The sequence below is a fragment of the Anser brachyrhynchus genome (assembly GCF_964034855.1).
Source record: "Anser brachyrhynchus genome assembly, chromosome: 12".
Taxonomy (NCBI): Eukaryota; Metazoa; Chordata; class Aves; order Anseriformes; family Anatidae; genus Anser; species Anser brachyrhynchus.
In genome coordinates, this window is record NC_137707.1 from 11,493,045 (window position 1) to 11,512,246 (window position 19,202).

At 47.0% G+C, this 19,202-nt stretch overlaps 2 protein-coding genes across 6 annotated transcripts in view; both read left to right on the forward strand.

Moving 5' to 3' along the window:
- DRC7 (dynein regulatory complex subunit 7) lies at positions 1-18,403 on the forward strand. Of its 3 annotated transcripts, none has more exons than XM_080553135.1 (18): positions 1-546; positions 1,414-1,568; positions 2,002-2,176; positions 2,642-2,767; positions 3,957-4,151; positions 5,832-5,984; positions 6,308-6,526; positions 7,153-7,281; positions 8,256-8,328; positions 8,658-8,786; positions 9,641-9,769; positions 10,433-10,659; positions 11,546-11,758; positions 12,857-12,967; positions 13,878-13,988; positions 15,014-15,208; positions 15,679-15,818; positions 15,972-18,403. In XM_080553135.1, the coding sequence occupies exons 2-18, from the start codon at positions 1,432-1,434 to the stop codon at positions 16,060-16,062; spliced, it is 2,553 nt and encodes an 850-aa protein (XP_080409261.1). In that variant the 5' UTR covers positions 1-546; positions 1,414-1,431; the 3' UTR covers positions 16,063-18,403. The 3 variants fall into 3 exon arrangements, with proteins under 3 accessions (XP_080409261.1, XP_080409263.1, XP_080409262.1); XM_080553137.1 differs by having other exon boundaries at positions 15,017-15,208; XM_080553136.1 differs by lacking the exon at positions 1-546 and adding an exon at positions 705-730.
- The window catches only part of KATNB1 (katanin regulatory subunit B1), an 18,289-nt gene continuing 17,326 nt past the window's right edge, over positions 18,240-19,202 (forward strand). For 2 of the 3 annotated variants that reach the window (XM_080553142.1, XM_080553143.1), the window contains exon 1: positions 18,240-18,403. In XM_080553142.1, the coding sequence (XP_080409268.1) occupies positions 18,364-18,403 (40 nt within the window). In that variant the 5' untranslated portion in view covers positions 18,240-18,363. Of the gene's footprint in view, positions 18,404-18,499; positions 18,873-19,202 lie in introns of those variants that run through there. The other variant, XM_080553144.1, reaches the window with a different exon arrangement.

The window sequence follows — 19,202 nt, forward strand, 5'->3', positions numbered from 1 at the left end:
GCAACAACCCTGCATCAGTAACATCCCCAGCAGTCTGGGGTTTTATGCATCCAAGTGCTTTTGTTGTACCTGCTTTTGACTCAGCAGTAACAACAGATACCACAGTGGTACACGCAAAGGCCAAGTAACTGTGTGTACTGAATACACGTGGCTTCACACTCACATGTACGTTTGCTTTAGCTGGTTTTTAATGACTTCTGAAATCTCAGATCTGTTGATACTATGATAGACACGAGGACAGGGATTTGGTCCTACCACGCTCTGCCACTTTTGGGTGTGAATCTCGTCTGCTTTGCATCAGGTATTTTACAAAGCAACAAAGCAGGACCGATGTTTGCAAGGAGAAGCAAAGTCAGCACAGCCCTCAGGCTTCAAGAGCAACAAAAGCATGGGTGAGGAATGTTTGTTGTGTTTTAAAACAGCTGCACCCGTGAGTGTAAGGGCAGCCCCGTAGTCCAGAGTTCCACAGCTCCCAGGCTGCTTCCTGGGCCGAGGGGGAGCTGCCTTGACACCTGCTGCAGCCGGGCTGCGTGGGGAGCTGCGCAGGTGAGCGGCTGGGAAGCCTGCAGCGGCTGAGGGAGCTGCAAAGCCCGGGTGGGCAGCCCGGGGTCTGGCCTGCGCGGGGCGGGTAGGCTCTGGGCTAGGCCCCGGAGGAGGCCGCAGGCCCCGCCGAAGCTGCCTGGGTGCGTAAGCGTTGCCATGGAGCGCTCGCAGCCCGGCGGCGGCGGCGGTGAGGCGGTGGAGGGCAGGGACGTGGGGCTGAAGGGGCTGTGGGGACGGGACCCCCTGGGCGGTGGGTGGCTGGGGAGCAGCGCTGGGCCCCGGGATACCCCTTCAACCCCCCCCCCTCGCACCCGTTGCAAGGTCTGTGCCTCCATCGTGCTGCCTGCTGCCCAGCAGGTCAGCCTGACCGCAGGGAGGGGAAATAAACAGCCCCCAACGTCCCTGAAATGTAAATATGTGATACAAGCAGCACTCCGGCCTTGGAGGCTGCTCTGCTGCTGATGCAGCTGCAAAACGTCCCCCTCCCCAGGCCCTGGGGAGCAGCCACTGGGCTCATTGCAGCCCTGGCGTGTGCTGGGTGCCCCCTTCCATGCAGCACCGCCCAGGCGGCGTGGGGTGCATGGCATCTGCAGGGGTGCAGAAAGCGGGGGACGCAGCATGGTTTGGGACTGTTGTGTAGCACCCACTGAGCAAGGCCCCTGTCCTGCCAGCTCCACCATACATGGGTGGCCCGGGAGCATGCAGCCATATGTTCAATCTGCCCAGCCCAAACTCAAGTTCAGTACTTACACCTGACTTCTGCAGAAACGGGAATGACACTGCTGGTGGCTCACAGAATAAATCAATGCGCCCAGAGTGCTAGTTTCTACTCCCACCCCTGAATTTACCCTAGTGTGTGTGTTTCCGTAGTGGCCAGGAGGAGGCAGAATGGAGGTCCTAGAGGAGAATGACGAAGAGGAGCAAAGGGAAGAAGAGCTAATGAAGGCTTTAGAGATCAGTGATGAACCTCACAACATAGAGACAAAGCTGTCTGTGGACCAAGTCTTTGTTCCAAGTGATGTCTCGTAAGTCACGCCTGTCTGTCAGTCACTGGGACGAGCAGAGATGGTCCCTCTAGGGTCCATGGGGAGACTGCACATATGTGGCTGGCATGTGTGGTCCACTTGTATGGGTAAGGGGGGAGCGAGTTTTGTGTGCTGGGTGTATGTGTCCATGAGTGGGCACCTGTGTGATTAAGACAAGGTAACTCACTTCATTTTCCATCCATTTGCTTCTCTACTATATAAAGATCCCCTGATCCTCTGGGTCTGTGTCAGCTTGCCATCACTCCAGAGAAGCTTGGCTATGTCAAACTCGTGCCCACTTAAAATTATCTCTTCTTGGCTATGATCCCCGTATTTTCTGTGTGAAACAGGGAACCCCTGCTGTGTTTTGATAGCAGGTCATCCTGCTCCTAGCTTATTACCTGTGTCTCTCTGCCTCTTTCTGCTTTGGAAGTGATTTTGACTGGAGCTCCATCGACATATCCCAGTTACCATCCTCATACAAGACAAACTCCCCAAGGGAAAAGAAGCTGCTGCGCATTGCTGACCATTACCTCCAGCAGTACACTCACCTCTGCCCTGACCGCAAACCACTCTTTCTGTACCCGGTCAATGAGTGTGGCATCAAGGTACGGGGTAGTGTGGGGCTGGGCCCAAGCTGCACACCTGTTGTCTAGTTCTCGACCTGATGCTCCCCTGAGTATGTGGAATTAATTCTTTGGATCAGCTTCTCCCAAAATTTATTATATAAATGACATGCAAGGCAAAAAAAGAGCCAGAGCATGTAGAAGCTGGAAGGCGTGGTAGCTATTTGTCTTGCTTGAAAACTAAGAGAAGGCTTGAATCTGTAATGTGTCTGAGATGGGTTTGAGGTTTTAGCCACAGGCAAACAGAAGTGTCTATTGGCAGAGGGCCTCTTAACTCCATGCATTTTCATCTCAGAATGGGTGAGGAGGGTTACCAACACTGTTGACATGCTCCAGGGAAGTCCTGAATGTAAGCTACAACAACCAGGGGTGGTCTGAGAATGGCCATGAATGGGACACTCCACCAGGAATCTGCTGGCTGACCAAAGACCTCTTACTGCCTTACAGAAGTTTGTGAGCACAACAGTGAGGCCAACCCTGCTGCCTTACACAGAGCTGTACCACTGGGATGGCTGTGCCAGCTTTGTCTGTGATTATCTCACCATGGAACCCCTCAAGTCCCCTCTCATACCGGTAAGAAAGAGGCAACAGTCCCATCAGAAACATGATGGAGATGAGAGAAGGGCCTCTCAACAGGACACAACACAGAAATCCCAGGGGCTGGGTTTACAAAGGTCATTGGGTCCTCCAGCTCCCCATAATTACTTAGGCAACCCCACAGTTCCCACAGGCACTGTGCTCTTTGTTTGAGCCTGTATTCCCAGTACACGTACAGTGTTGTCAAGCAGTTAAGCACCATTTCTACCAGACTGGGCCTGACCCTGCTCTCAGCCATCCCATATGACCAGCTGGTCTGCTGTGGGTTGCAATGGCTGCCAAGCCTCCCTGCCAGGAACAAAGAGACCTTGGACCAAAGGAGCATAAAAAGCCCAGGTGATGATGTTTGGCCTCAGTGACTAGGTTTTAGGGGCTTTAGACACTTCTGTTCCAATATTTGGGATATTTTGAGGTGGCTGAACGGAGATTAGAAATCTCAAAAATTAGAGTGGCAAGAAGAGATGATGCCAACATTGGGGCAAGTCCTAAGGGTGGTATGAACCAGCTAAAGCAAAGAGACCAACAACAATCTCTGCTAGCAAGGACTGCTGATGTCCTGTGGAGTGCCCCATACAATCTACGTGAGCTCCATGCTGGCCAAGTGTGTCCCAAGAGTCCCAGGGTCTCAAGAGACACTTATAATTTGAGATCATTGAGAATATATCTTAATTTAGTGGACAGAGACTGATCAAATCTAAGGTGCAGCCTCAGATCTGAGATGGTATAAACAGAATCTCTGTATTCACTGTGTGTGTATTGTTCCCTTTGCCTGGTCACCAGTGAGGGCCAGAAGGGAATAAGTTCCTTTTGAGCTATAATTTAGCTTATGGGTCTTTTGCTTTGAAATGCTACAGACAGACCAGCTAGAGATGGAGGTAAGCCCCACCCTGGTGTTGTGGTTAGTATTAGATTCTCTGCAATCTGGTGAGCTTGTCCTGCCCATCTCTCCATGGCTAAATTTGTCACAAGATTTGGGGTAGGAATTTCTCCAGATCACTTTGGAGGGGAATTTTGGAGTCTGTGGCTTATGTAGGAGTTTCATATAACAGATTCTCTATTGGTACAGAGCCCAGGGATATGGGCAATGCTCTGTCTCTCTCTTGCTCCCTGCCTGGGGCATGCTTCACAAGACAAGCACTGAGAACATGTATCCCTCTCTTTCAAGCCCAGTTTGCTCTATTCCCCAACCACCATCCTGAAGTACCAGCGAGGAAACTGCTTTGACTTCAGTGTGCTGCTGTGCTCCATGCTGATTGGGGCTGGGTACGATGCCTACTGTGTGAATGGGTATGCCACTCACGACATATGCAGCCTGGACGAGACTCTGGAGGTGTGCCCACTGCTCAGGAAGCCACAGGAGGTAAGGAAATCTGCAGCAAGCAGGCAGGTAGGAGCCTGGTTGTCTGGTTCTGGTAAGAAGACCATGACACTGGTAGGAAGGACAAAGCACTTGGAAGGCCAGTGAAGCTGGTATCTCTGGTATGTCCACAGTGCAATAAGAACGAGTCTAATGGCAAGCTGCAAGGCCCCCAAGTCCCATCACCTGTTTGCTTTCCAACCATACTGCGCACTTTAAGAGGGCCACAGCTTGCCTGCGTTTTGACCATGTAGCATTCACACTGTGCTTAGGACGAAAAGATCTTGGGACTATACTGGACCCCACGTTCTCTTGCTGCAAGTGGAAGTGAAGACCTTCTGTGAATGCTTATTAGCCCTTCAGGGATATCTGCTAGTTTGGCAGGACCATCCACATCCATACTGGATCCACCCAGACTGCTCACCTGGGTGATCATGGGGTATACAGGAGGCAGCATGCACGCTCAGCCTGTTCGTTCCTGGTGAGCTCCAGAGTTGGGCTAGCTGGAACAGCTTCTGGTCCACACTACGTTTCAGTCTGTATGAACCAAGGGGGTCTTTTGGGTGATTTTCCACATTTCTTTATGTGGCCTCTTTGGCTTCAATGAACTCTTGGCTCACCAGGTCCAATACCACAGACTGTCAGAGGTGGGGAAGTGCAAAGTACCTTTAAGCTACATGTTTTTTTACCTTCTTGCACCCTTATTGAGTGCACCCTCAGTAAGTTTGCAGATGACACCAAGTTGGGAGGAAATATCAGTCTGCCAGAGGGTAGGAAGGCCCTGCAGAGGGACCTGGACAGGATGGGTCAATGGGCAGAGGAGAATGGGATGAGGTTCAACACAGCTAAATGCCGGGTCCTGAAACTTTGGCCACAAAAACCCCATGCAGTGCTACAGGCTTGGGGCAGAGTGACTGGAAAGTTGTGCAGAGGAAAAGGATCTGGGGGTGTTGGTCGATGCTTTCCTCAACATGAGCCAGCAGTGTGCCCAGGTGTGGCCAAGAAGGCCAACGGCATCCTGGCTTGTATCAGGAATAGTGTAGCCTGCAGGACCAAGGAGGTGATTGTCCTCCTGTACGCTGCTCTGGTGAGGCCACACCTCAAGTACTGTGTTCAGTTTTGGGCCCGTCACTACATGAAGGACATTGAGGGCCTGGAGTGTGTCCAGAGAAGGGCTACGAAGCTGGTGAAGGGTCTTGAACACAAGTCTTATGAGGAGCAGCTGAGGGAATTGTAGTTGTTTAGTCTGGAGAAGAGGAGGCTCCAGGGCGACCTTATTTCTTTCTACAACTACCTGAAAGGAAGCTGTGGGGAGCTGGGGGTCAGCCTCTTCTCGCAGATAACTAGCAATAGGACTAAAGGGAATGACCTCAGGTTGTGCCAGGGGAGATTTAGGTTGGAAATTAGGAGAAATTTCTTCTCAGAAAGAGTGGTTAGGCATTGGAACAGTTTGCCCAGGGAGGTGGTGGAGACACTGTCCCTGGGGGTCTTTAAGGAAAGGTTGGACGTGGTACTAAGGGATGTGGTTTAGTGGGTAATGTTGGGGGGGGGGGGGGGGATGGTTAGATCAGATGATCTTGGAAGTCTTTTCCATCCTTAATGATTCTATGGTTCTGTGATGCTCTCGATTTTCTCTTGATTCCTACTGGGTTTCACAGCAATTCCTTGCTTTTGCGGAGACAGGTCCCAAAGGAAATAATGAAGAAGTCCAACAAATATAGAGTTAAGTCCTCCCCAGACATGCAGAGCAAATTTGAGCTTCAGCAGGAGGCCAAGAAGAAAGCAGAAACTGAAGCCACCCATAAGAACGAGGAAAGAGGAGAAGAGAAGGTCATGGTGAGTTACAAGGTCCACCCTACTCTTAAGCTGCAATATCAAGAATTGAGACATGGATAATAGCTGACCAAAAACTGGAGCTCACCACCCTCCATAAAGAACAATACAACTCTGATTTGGGCTATGAACATGTAGCCTTTGAGAACACAGTGTTGTGCTGACATAGAAATATCTGCTGGGTATGTACTGCATCACTGTTCTGAAGAGTATTAAGGGCTTGGAGATCTTTAGAAGTGGGCAGGGGAGAGAATAAGGCTGCTGGTGGGTTGGACTAAAGTGGCAATAAAATGGCAATAATTATTGCTCTGTCTTCTGGGCTATAGGAAGTGGAAAAGCCCACGCATGACCCTTTGTATGGCTTACGGGTGCATGCATGGGTTTTGGTTCTGTCTGGGAAGAGGGAGGTTCCTGAGCCCTTCTTCATCAACCCCTTCACGGGGAACAGCCACAGCACCATGGATGAGCACTTCCTTGGAATTGAGAGTGTCTGGAACCACAAGAATTACTGGGTGAACATGCAGGACTGCCGGAACGGCTGCAAGGTAATGAGCTCTTACACATCCGTGTGCCTGTTCTGATTACATAGACTCCAGGTCTGGTATCTGGAGCCAGTCCATGGCATCCCAGACCCTGAGCTAGCAAATGCAGATTATACCTATTAATCCCCTACAATGCTACAATATCAGCTTTTGAGGTTGGCTGGATGACCATTCTCTCAACAACAGCTTTTAGAGCAGAATCTGTCAAACGTAGCTCAGGGCATGAAAGATCTTGATTTGGCTCTTCCCACACTTCAGTTACTCTCCAGATGATATAAAGCCTGGGAGGTGAGGGGCTGAGTCACAGTCACTTTAGGCCCATATGAATGACCCTGGGGCCATGCATGCCCCAAGGAAGGAGGCAGAAGCATTTCCAGCAGCTTCCCCTCAATTGTGGCAGGGAAAGGGAGCTGCAGCCTTCCAGGCACAGGGTCAGTCTTTGGGGTTCCACCAGTGAGCCAGGGGTTTGATGAGCTCACCTCACTGAGGTCCAGGGTCTGCCCAGAGTCCTCAAACTCTGACACCCAGCCAGGTCCAGAGCACTGCAGATGTACAGAAGCAGCGTGCAGTTTAGTGTCAGGCCTGTGAGACGGCTCTGTATTTATGTGGGTTTCTTCTATATGGCCTAGGATCTCATCTTTGACTTGGGTGACACTGTCCGCTGGGAAATTATGCTTTCAGAGACTGACAAGCCTCTTCAGGTGCTCCTGGATGCTGAGGAGGAAAATGAGCTATTTGACAGGAACATGGATGACACAGTGAGTGACCCACACAATGGCTTTCTTGCAGTGGTGATGCTGTAGTGAACTGGTGTGTGTTCATGGCCTATATATACGTCTGCCTGCCTGTTGCCCTCTCCAGGTCAGATCACTATTGCTGTAGCTATCCTTTGGTTGGCACTCTAGATTCCTTCTCAGTCTTGAATAGTTTGATGCTTTTTGGAGTAGGTCTTCCAAGTGCTATTTTCACTCTTCCACAAAGACACAGGACGCAGCACACTGGTACTTCTGGAGTCCTAAGTGGCTACGAGTCTCTGAGGGGTTAGCACCCAACCTGTAGTGCGTTGATATTTGGGACAACATAATTTCAAATAACAAAATCCAAATAAAAAAATTTCTGGACATTCTTTCTCCGTTGGTCAGCACCCTGATCTTATGAGTTGTCAACCAAATGTAGAAATAATGCATGTATTTTGATATACCAAAAAAGGCTGCATGCTGTAAGCCAAAAATGCTATGTTGTCTTGATGGGAGAACACAGTATCATAAAAGCAGGTATTACACCAGCACAGCACAACAGAGAAACACCGGTAATAGCACATTGCCTTCTGTTATCTGGTCTTCTCAGCTCGTGTCCATCACCAGGGAGCAAAGCGCCTTCCACGGTCTATGTAGAATAAGCTGGTCATTAGTTTGAATGGCAACTGTCACATTCATACCCTATCCAGCAGGTGCTAGCCACAGTTCATTAGGCTTGGATAGAGATGTGCTAGCAAGAGTGTGGGGATTCAGTAAAGTTCTCCTTCTATGTAAACTGCAGCGTGCCGCTTGTCTCTGTCCTCAGGCTGTGTGTGGTTGCTCCAGCCCTCATAACTCTGTTACCGTGCTGCTCAGGACCAATGCCACCTCGCACAAGTTGCTCTCTGATTGCAGCAATGCATTCTCTAGAACCAAAATGCCTCCTAGCACAGAGAAGCTGCCAAAAATGTAAATCTCTGCTTCTGTTTCAACAGGAGGAGGAGGAGAAAGACACGAGTTTTGCCATGCCGCCTTCATGGGTAGCCCCTATCCAGATTTCTCCCAGAGGTACCTATTCTTTGCCTTTTGCTTGCCTGTCAGCTAACCTTCCAGAGGAGCTGGGAGGTTTGTTTATCTCACGCAAGAGCTTCCCCTTCAGGATGTTCAAGGTACAGCAGCGAAGAGCCGCAGATCAAGGCATACATTGGCTATTGTTTTGAATGCCTGCCTCTGTGCGCTGTCTCATCCTGGGGGGGAAATCCCCGCAGACACACGCACACTGTGTTTGCCTGCTAGCTGAATTATTTTGTCTGGGATGGACTTTCTGTTACCGCTGTGCATATGAGACTGCCGCTGATGGGAATCAATCTTTCTGACCCCTCCCTTGCCTGCTGCAGAGTTTGAGACCCGTTGTTCCCAGGGGAAGAAGGTGATTCTGTACAAGAAAGCAAAACTGGAGAAATGGGCACCGTACCTCAACAGAAATGGGCTGGTGAAACGCCTCACTGTCTACGCAGACTTAGGCTGTAAGGAGGATGGGTGAACACTCTTGATACACTGAGCAAACAGTCTGGGGTGCGCTGACGGGTGGGGGGTGGAGTACTTTTTCTGCCAGGGTTTCTCTTGTGCCTTCTCCTCCTCCTTTCACATTTTTGGGATACTTATCTATTACTTCATCAAACACTTCGTCACACTCACTGTCTGTCAAGCCCCGGAGCTTTGCATCATTGCTAGGGGGTTCTGCAAGAATTTGAATCAGTTTAACACCCTAACAGTGATGCTGATTAGTGCCACAGGTCAGCTGCTTGGATTTGCAGTCTTCAGAGAAATGGAAGGTTGGTTTAAACTGTCCAGCTGCATCACTTTTCCCATTGGTGTTTCTAGGAGCCATAGAAAGAGGCAGCTAGATAGCGTGAACATTTCTGTACTTCAAAGCATTATCCTTCAATGGCTGGTCCACGAAACCGCAAAAATTCCTGACTGGTCTTACAAACTCCTGTCCCCAGCCATCTTGGATGGTGCAGTCTCATTCCCCTCCAGTCTTGACGCTATTATGAAATATTAGGGATGGAATTTATCTCAGCAAATACATCCATCCACTGCGACATCTTCTCCCCTGAGCCGATGACTTTAGTTCCTGGTGACAGAGAAGAATAAGCTCTTTTATGTTATAATTCATCTACTTTAAAGTAGATTAGGATTCATCTATTAGGATTTATCTATGAAATGCCCTAGTGCACAGGGCCAGTTCTATTGAGTACACTGATTCTGTCTCCTGTGGCTATATCAGAAGCATAGGGTATGCACAGACACTGATAGCTCATCATAAGAATTGTACCGTCTCCAGTGTAAGGCTGTGAAATGGCATGTCTCCCACCAGGTACTGAAGTAGTGGAGGTGAGGGAGTGGTTCAAAAACCGAGAAGACATGTTGGATATGAGAGAACTGAATAAACAAACACAGCTGACCACAGAGTACTTCAGCCCAGGACACCTCCTCGGTCTTAAAGGTATTCTAGTTCATCTGGGCAACCAAGGTGACTGCAGCTGATAGGACATCGTGTGAATCCCTCCTAGCAAAAACAAAAGCCCATAGCAGGGGGGACTGCATACTTCTGGGATGAATTGCATAGATTAGTAATATGGTCTCCAGCTGAGATTAGAGAATTGGGTTGGTTGTGCTTCTAGTTTTGGGCAGTGCTTCCCCCCAGCATAACAGAAGATGACATCTATATCACAGATATAGAGTGATATTATGTACTTCTACCAGCAGAAGTGGTAGAAGTAGAAACTTTCTCCTTGGGATTATGTTCAATCTCTCAGTGTTTTGCAGCTGTAGGAGAGAAAGTCCTGCATCAGATCTGTTGCTGAAGCAGTATTTCTCCTGAAGAGGTTGCACCAGTTCCTTGTACGGGAAGAGCCGAGTCCAGGCTCCACTCACTGCTACCTTGCTGTGTAAGGAGGAAAGTGACCATGCAAAGCTTTCCTGCCATCTTCAGGCCATGGCATATTGGTGCACAGCAGTGAAGAGATAACATTCCCTTCCAGCACTCTTAAGTGCATTTGATTTCTTGGCTGATTGAGAAAATGAAACTTCCCCTGGATGTACCTATGTTCACTAGTATTACAGTCACTAATTCTGAAAATGTATGTAATCTCTTTTGTGTCCATAGTCCACATCTATAAGTCAATGGAGCCAGAGACTGAACGTGTGATGGAGTTTTACAATGAGGCACGAGTCGATGGCCTCCAGAAACGTGCTGAAAATGCCAGTGAGATAAAAGAGTACTTCGTGGGACGGGATGACTTCAAATACTTCCAGCACACAGAGTTTGGCAAAAGAGGAAAGAAAATAAGTGTGGCTGGTGCCAGAACTGATATTAACTCCCGGCCTATAGTGGTATGGCCAAGGCAGGAACAGAAAAATATCTGTCACTGTGATATTTATACTATGCAAAACATTCTGTTTAAGGCTATAGGTTCACTTTCAGTTGGCATAGCCAAGGCAAAACTCCAGAAGAAACCTAGCTTTGTTAAGCTGCTGTGTCTTGCAGTTGCTTGTCTGACACTGACAGCCACAGTGTGACCATTCGTCACCAAACTTATTGAGCAGCTAGAATGAAGCTAGGAAAATGTGTGTCAGAGGAAGAAAAAAAAGCCTAACTATGATTTTGGAATGAAATTTTCACAGGACTCAGAGAGTCAAATGATTTCATGTTCTGGCCCCAAACTAATAATATTTTGGGTTCCTGACAGTGTCCCATGACGCTGATTTGTTACAAGCAGTAGTCTACCTCTTTTTCTTGTCAGGTCTGATTTGGAGAAATGGGAGGAAATCTGACACCTGGTGGTATGGCTCAGACACATCACCTTTCAAGATAGAGCCATGCAATGGTCTGCCAACAACCAGATCGCCTTTTTTTTTTTTTTTTCTTCTTCTTCCTTTTGTTGGGGAATCTGGGAAACTTTGTTGTGCTCCAAAATACCTTGCTTCCTGTAGTTCCATCAGACAGGGATGCATCTTAAGCTAACTTTGAGCTTGAAGAGCACAGTAAGCTCCACAGATAGGAGACTTTTTATTGCTTTAAGCAGCTTTGTGTTTTTTTTCTCAGGCACGTGAAAGAACAGTGGGCCATGAATATGGGCCAAGGTCTTAGGAGTTGCTGTCACAGTCCAGGCAGAAAGGCCCAATTTTTCTTTTGGCTTTTACCCAACTCTCCACAAATTTTGCCATTTTTCTGTGTTGTCTAACCTGCTTCCATCTATTTCTTTTCAATTCTCATCAGCAAATGAAGGAATGTTTCCACAGAAACCTAGAAAAGCCTGCTGATGAAGACGTAGCAGAACGTGTCTTTCTGATCACAGAGGAGATGATCCATCTGACATACCACCTCAAGGATAAATACATTACTGCCTCAAAGAAGGATTTCTTCAAACCGACAGAGAATTACAGGAAGCAAAGTGAAATCATGACCCCAGAAATGTGCATCACGTACCAGGTATGGAGAAAACCCTTTTATATCTTTGAGTTTTCCTTGATCAGTGGGACACAAAAGGTAGGTGAAATGTCCATGGCATATTCCATGCTCCGCCTCTCCTCCGTCTGCATGCCTCCCCCACAGACAGCCTCCAGACTGACAACACAAACACCGAGGGAGATGCACTACCATGCTGATTGGGCCCACAAGATTTGGTGTAGCATGAAAGGCTGTCTCCAGCCATACCTGAGGTCATCTTCTGAGGTTAGCTCATCAGGCGGTGTAGACACAGCCACTGAGATCTTGCAAGATGCTGGGTGGGCTCAGTCCTGCATATTCATAACAGGGAAGCTGAAATTTCCTCTGCTGTCCTCTCTTGAAGGAGAGATGACAGCAGAGAAGCTGAAGCAGATTTTAACTCAAATTCTGCCATGGACTTCTTCGGTCACATTGTTTAAATCTCCCCCAGTTTACCCTGCAGATGTAGACAAGATGGTAAGGCTTTATTAATGCATTGCTGATAGCTAGCTAGCTATAAATATAAACAGATAGATTAAAAAAAAAAAAAAAGAGAGAGATAAAAAAGATAGATAGCCATAAATAAAAGAAAAAGGGGAGTACTGTCATTAAGCCAAATTCTCTCATTCATGAGTGGGTTACTCAACTAACATCACTGATGTGAGTCTGTAATCAGGAGCAGAAGTCTGCCTGTAAATTCTGTACTGATGCTGCACAATTATGCTTAGGAAAATCAGAGAGATACAAATACAGATTTTATTTTTTTTTTTTTGTCATGAAAGGTTTTGTTAAAGTTTGTATTTCTAATGGGGAGAATACACAGAATGCAATTGCTGGAGTGCTGTCCTTTCATCTCTAACCCTGTAAAACTGGTCCCAGCCAACAGGAGCATCAGTGAAGAAATGCAAGATATAGTCTAGCTGACATTACTGATAGACTCAAAATCTAGATGAAGTCTAATCAGCTGTTTACCGTAGGCTAGATGTTTCAATAGTGTAAATCAGTGTCTCTATATTGACTGTAGCAGAATTGTGCCAATTTGTGTTTTATGACTCACAGTCAGAGAACACTACTGTCTTTCACTAGCTTATCTGCTTCCAGGCAGGGTCCTCTGTGAAAGACAAGAAGTTGCTACACCTGTACAAATTGCTGCAAGAACTAACAGAGGAAGAGAAGCAGCTGAAGCAACAAGTTCGGCAATCTGAAGCAGAGGTAACAGGGACGTCTCCATGGTATTGTCAGAGTTGGTCAGGTGTACTCTTTGTTCTCAGGGAGGGAGATAGTTTCAGAGAGCAAATAACGGTGTATGAATTGGGGCATCTAGAAATATCTGCTTTTTGTCTGGGAATGAGATCAAAAAAGAAAGGATATTGTGTGTAACATAAATCTAGTTGCTAGGCATTTCCAGGAAGCCATAACCGTAATACTGAAGTGATTTTTTGTAGGAAAAACTGCAGGAAAGTATTTCATAAAATACATCACTTGTACTGCTAATCACATTGGGACCACTGTAACAAGTGTTCTTACAAGTCTTTGTGGCTACTTCGTGATAAATACAACCATTCTAGCAGGTGGAGGCAAAGCTCCTGGATTTTATTTTTTATATTGCTTTTATGTGGAAGAGAAAACCCGGAAAGAGCTGGAGATGAATGCGCAACAATATTAGCACAGAATAATAATAAAGAACAAGATTGCAAAAGCCCATTTTTCAGAAATTTGAAGAGTATAAGCCATGACCTCATGAACTACCTCACCAAAGTTTGCAGTCGTGATTTATTAGTGGTCAAAATATCCCTGTTGCTTGTGCTCTATATCTTCCTAAGACAAAGAGAAAAGCTAAAGCTATCAGTGCCATTTCAAAACTGTTGGCAAGACTATGACTCCAGAACGGCTTTGTTACTGAGTAATGTTAATTATTGGACTCCAAATTACATCACTCTAAAAATAAGGCCATTATCAGATTGACCTATCAGCAGAATATGAGCATATTCATATAGATCTAAAATGTATTTAATCTTATGCTACAGTTCTTGTATGCAGCATATGCTCTGTTAGCAGGTGAAGCATTTCAAAGTATGATCACTTTGTGAGAAAGCTAAGGTGTCTTCTGATTTTTTGGAAGGTGCTAAATATTCTGAAAATCCGTGAGAATGAAGAAGCAGACATTAAATTGACAGTTTCAATTTATAATACAGAGAGGAATGAAAAGAGGAAACAACAATATGAAGCCACGGTAGGCATTCTTTATTAATCCCGGTGTTTATTACATGCACACAAAGAAATCCAGAGTAAGCTTCTTCTGTCTGACATTACCTCTAATGAGCATTTAGTATTATTAGAACATACTGAGCCAAATTCCTAGCAGTTACAAGTCAGCACAGATTTAGCTTTCCTGTGAAAATATAACATGGTCATGGTATGATCTTCTAACTCTCTGGACTAGCCCCCCCTCCCCATCAGAGAAGGATTATTGTTTTATTTTATTTAGTTAGTAAAATAATTAACAAGTATTAGTTGACAATGTGATTGTCAGGGGAGTATGATGGTGGAATCCAAGCTGCATCTTTATATCTAGGGCTCTGTATTTATGTCAGGAATATGTGCACTTCTTTGTGTGAGGGTTTTATTCAGCTATGAATCAGTTGGTTTTTTTTTGTTGTTGTTGTTTTCAGTATTAGTTGCAAAGCCTATTTTGTTCCTGGATCTCTCTCAGAAATTATTACCTTAGGAATGTTGTGGACAAACACAGAAAGATCCAAGAATAATTATTTGCAACATTTCAAGATCTCCAAGATGTTTCTTGTGAACGATTTTTAGGCTGAGCTTTCCTGAACAGATAAAAGTTATAAGAGGTGATACTAGGTTTTACATACCAAACATTTAGTGTGAAACACAGAGGTAGAGATCCAAGAACCAGTTGTTTGCCAGTCTACAAGCTAGTATCATGCAAAATACCCTGTCCAAATACAAATGCATTTTGGCCTGCTTGTACCTCAGTAGATAGCACGTTCTGTGTAAGATACATCTCTACAATCAAAGAAATTAGGAGAGATGCTAAAAAGGATGATAGAAAATAAATTACAGAATAAAAAACACCTTGGGAAATGCAAGAGTATTGATCAGCCTACAGGAAAAAGAAGCATTATTTCCTCCATAGGTTGGAATGAGTTTTGGCCTTTGCTTTTACGTTGCCTTATCAAAGGGTGTTTGGGAAACAAGTCAATGGGATCATGACTCTTTCTGTCCTTTCCCCTCCAGAAGAATGCAATGGAGGATGAATTCCCAGTACATGAGGAACAGGATCTGGATTACCTGGCACCTTTTCTTATTCAAATTGGCCATCCTGAGAAAATGACCAAGGGGCAGGTTCTGCGCCTCAGAGATGACTGCCTGACTGATTTTAAGAATCGTCTCATTGCTAAGGCCAACATCATCCAAGCTCGCTTTGAAAAGGTATTTCCAGCCTTACTCCAGGACGAACATGTCACTGGAGTCTCTTCTGCACTGTCAGGAGGGTAACACATCTCATTGTGACAGCAGGTAGGAAACAGAACCCCTTTACCTTTAAGAGAGTCATAAACAAGCCTGTGTATTTTTTGGCATTAACATGTGAGATCAAAGAACAGAATAGCTCCAGGGTCAAATTCAGTCCTTGTTTCAAGCAGGGCTGCTTTGGTTCTCCAGTGTTTCTTGACCACAGTGAGGCAACACATTCTGGTCTTGCAGCTTCTCACTGGTCCACATGTTTTGATTTCCTTGTTTTCATATTCTGTGAGACCTCATCTCAGACTTATTGCCTGCCATGAAAATAGAACGGCTCTTATTTGTGGTTTCCTTCATCTTGGCTCCCTGAACTTTGAGTTGCACTTTTGTGCTCCTCGCTCTCCATCACCCTGACTTCTTGTGACTCATTCCCTCAACAGGAGGTAGAAGAGCTGAAGAAGAAGAACCAGCAGTTTCAGGAAAATCAGAGTCAGCTCAGCAGGGAGGAGGAGGCTGTCTTCCTCGCTGATTACTCTGAAACCATGTTCCGTATCCACATTGTAGCGTTAAGGCTCAACAGGTATTGGAAATGACTGCTTGAACAGTGTCTAGTAGAATGGGGGGTCTACCAGTCAGCATTCCTAGTTACTCAGCAGTGAAGCTATTCTGCAAAATATTCTACTGTATGCCCTGCTGCAGCTTTACTCTGATCTTTGTTACCTTCTTGTTCTAGAGAAAAGCAGACAGCACCACAGAAATACCTTGCTCTTGAAGAGAAACTGCGCAAGGACCCTCGCCTAGCTGTGCACCTCAGTCATGCTTGATTTCTTCTTTATTCCTTCACATCAGACACTGAATCAGTGCTGAAGCCTGTTACAAGCTGCCTGAAAAAAATGCAGGTCTTTCCTACTTGCTTGTAGTAAATATTGCATTATCATCAGATTATGCTAATAGCCTTTATGCACCTTTTTCCAGAATTCCATTTTAATGAACTTATACTATTCCACTGTCTTTTTCTTCTCACTCTTTTGTTCTAAGTTCAACCTATATCAAGAGTGTCAAGCGATTACACCATGGTTGACACTGAGGTCTGAATGAGACTTTAGCTTTAAGTTCTGCTTCAGAAGTTGCTACAAATTACGTATGCTGCATTGCATAGCTTCTTCTGGGAAGTTGCTCCCTAGCTACTGACACCAGAAGCAGCATTATTTGAGAATATATATTCCAATATAATAATATTTCAACAAACTTAAAATATTATTTTATATGTAGCACTAGTAAAGATTTTGAACTCATCAGTTCACAACAAAGAAAAATTATTTGACCTCACTTAGAGCTATTAGCTGCAAAAAAAACAGCAGACTAATACTTAAATTGACCAACTTTGGACTTTAGTATTTTTATTTTTCCTCTTTGAAATGTCTCCAATCACTGATCACGAATATTGGCAGACAGGGTAAAAGATGTCAAGAGCAATTAAACAAGCATTCCAAATCCAAGGAATTTTAGGTAATCAAGCATTTTGGTTAATCATCATCCCCTGATAGCTATAAATAGAAGACAGCATGTACATGACACACATTAGTATTTACTGAAGTCCCTGAACCTGCTAGGAAACAATTTCTGATTTTCTCTATAGTAGATTAGGCATAGTAGACACATATGGTGGTGCTGCCTACAGCTCCTGACAACTACTTTCTTCAAGGAACAACCTGTAATGATCATTTTCAGCAAAGGCTACACAGATTAAAGCTGGGGGAAAGGCAAAAACATACTTTCCTGTGGTATAAACATATTTTCCTGGGGTATAGCAGAATAATGGTCATTACAGCTGAAATACACCATGACCCAGAGCAGATTAGACTCATTATTTTATGGTAGCTGCCCATTTTAAGTGTGATAGATACTTTAAGCGGATTATGTGTTGATTGAGGGTATGATTCACTCCCTTTTGTGTGCACCTATCGAACACTGAGCATTTCTGCCTCCTGTGGGCGGCAGTTGCAGTGTCTGACACTGGCCAGGGTAAATCCCGGGGTGTGACAGGGCCTCCCAGCTCCTAGGGAGCGCCTGGGTTTTGGAGCTCCAAGGTCTTTAATGCTCCAAGCGCATCGTGTTCCCCGAGGGTCTGACCATTGGAGCAGCCACCAACATGCTGCTCCTCACAGCTCTGTGCAATGTGCTGCTGACATGGTGACCTAGGATTTCACAGAATCACAGAATGCTCTTAGACACATGGTTTAATTCTTAGGTTGCCCTGTGCGGAGCCAGGATTTGGACTCTCTGATCCTTGTGGGTCCCTTCCAACTCAGGATATTCTACAATTCCATGATTATCCCCCTCTACTCAGCGTAGAAACAGGCCAGGAAAGGAGAAAACTTTTAAAATAATTCACTCTTCTGAGGTACTTAAATGAGAGGCGTTCAGGTAAGAGCACACTGCTGAAAAAGAACTGAAGGAATTTAAGGATCTAGCCCAATTTCCAAATCACTAGGACTGAACTCCCGAAGGGTTTAGGACCCCAGGGAACTGAGGGGAAAGAAAACCCTAAGGTTTCTAGACAGGAATTTAAAAAGATATATAAACAAAGAAGAAGCAAGCAAGCCTAGGATTATTTATTGATCCATATTAATTCCATACCAGAAGAGCAACCAGAATATATTTATTTTAAAAAAAATTTACAAGCACCAGGGACACAGCAGCTGCCCCTTAAGGATCAGCTAACACATTTTGTCGAGTGCTAGCGCGAAGCTACAGCTCTGCCTTCTCTTTTGACCGAGCAGCTGCCGGCGGCGCCCGGGACGAAGGGAAGGAGAGAAGCACGGCTCTGACAGGGCCCGGCCCCGCCTCCCCCGCCATGAAACGCCGGCCTCAGCCCCCGCGCGCCTCCCTCCTCATTGGCCGCGCTCGCACAGGCTCCAAGAAGCCGCGCTGCGAGTGGCCCAGTCGCCCCGCGGTCGCTGGGGCAACCGCCCCTCCCGCGGCTCCCATTGGCCGGGAGGCTCACGGAGCCCGGGCAACCGCACGGCTCGGCGGCGCGGCGGGGCCGGGAGGAGGAGGAGGGGGGGGGGGAGGGGGGCGCCGCGGGTGCCGGGCCCGGGCGCGGAGCCTGGCAGCGGCGGGAGATGGCGGCGCCCGTCAGCACGAAGGCGGCCTGGAAGCTGCGTGAGTGCCCGCCGCTCCCACCCGGACCCGCGCCCTGCCGCGGTCGCGGCGGCCCCGGGCTCCCCTGCCGAGGGCGCGGCGGCCGTCCCCGGAGCCCGGGCCGCAGCCGCGGGTGCTGTGCGGCTGCGTCCCCTGAGGCTGCGCTGTCAGCGAGGGGCGGCGAGCACCCGCCGCTCTGCGCCCGGTGCCTTCCCTCGGGAGGGGCGTTGACGGTCAGCGCCTCGCCGCCCCGGTGCTCGGTGGTGTCACGGGGGCTGCCAGGGGCTGGTCAGAAGCTGCGGGAGCAGGCGGTCCTGCAGACACCTTCGCTCCGGGCCGGGGGTTTGGGGCCTGGGGTTCGGCTAGCAGGGAATGGTGTTGTCAGCTGGCAACGGATGGAGCTGAGATAATTAACTTCGCAGTTTCTTGTGTTTTCTGTGTTACCTTCCTCTTCCTGAGGCTCTAGAGTTGTAGGAAAAACTACTAAGAGGTCGGTTGGTCTCAAATCTCCATCATCTTTAAGTGGGCAGAAGTTCTTGATACTTCGTTTTGCTCGGCTCTGTCCTGTCTGAGCATTGTCCTTAGAGAGAAGGGTTCTGGGCGTTAGAAGCGTTTCGGTGATGCTCATTAGGCATCGTTGAGCTGGTGGGTGACATCAGCCGGGGGTGAGCACGCTGTGAAAACACGCCGTGGGTTTCGGGAACTGGCACTTCACTGGGGGCAAGGGTGTTGCTGTCTGGCCAAGGCTGGAGCGAGCCTCTAACCTGGCTTTATGAGTAGAGTTCTGTGCTTCGGCAATGACATTTAAACTACCACTATA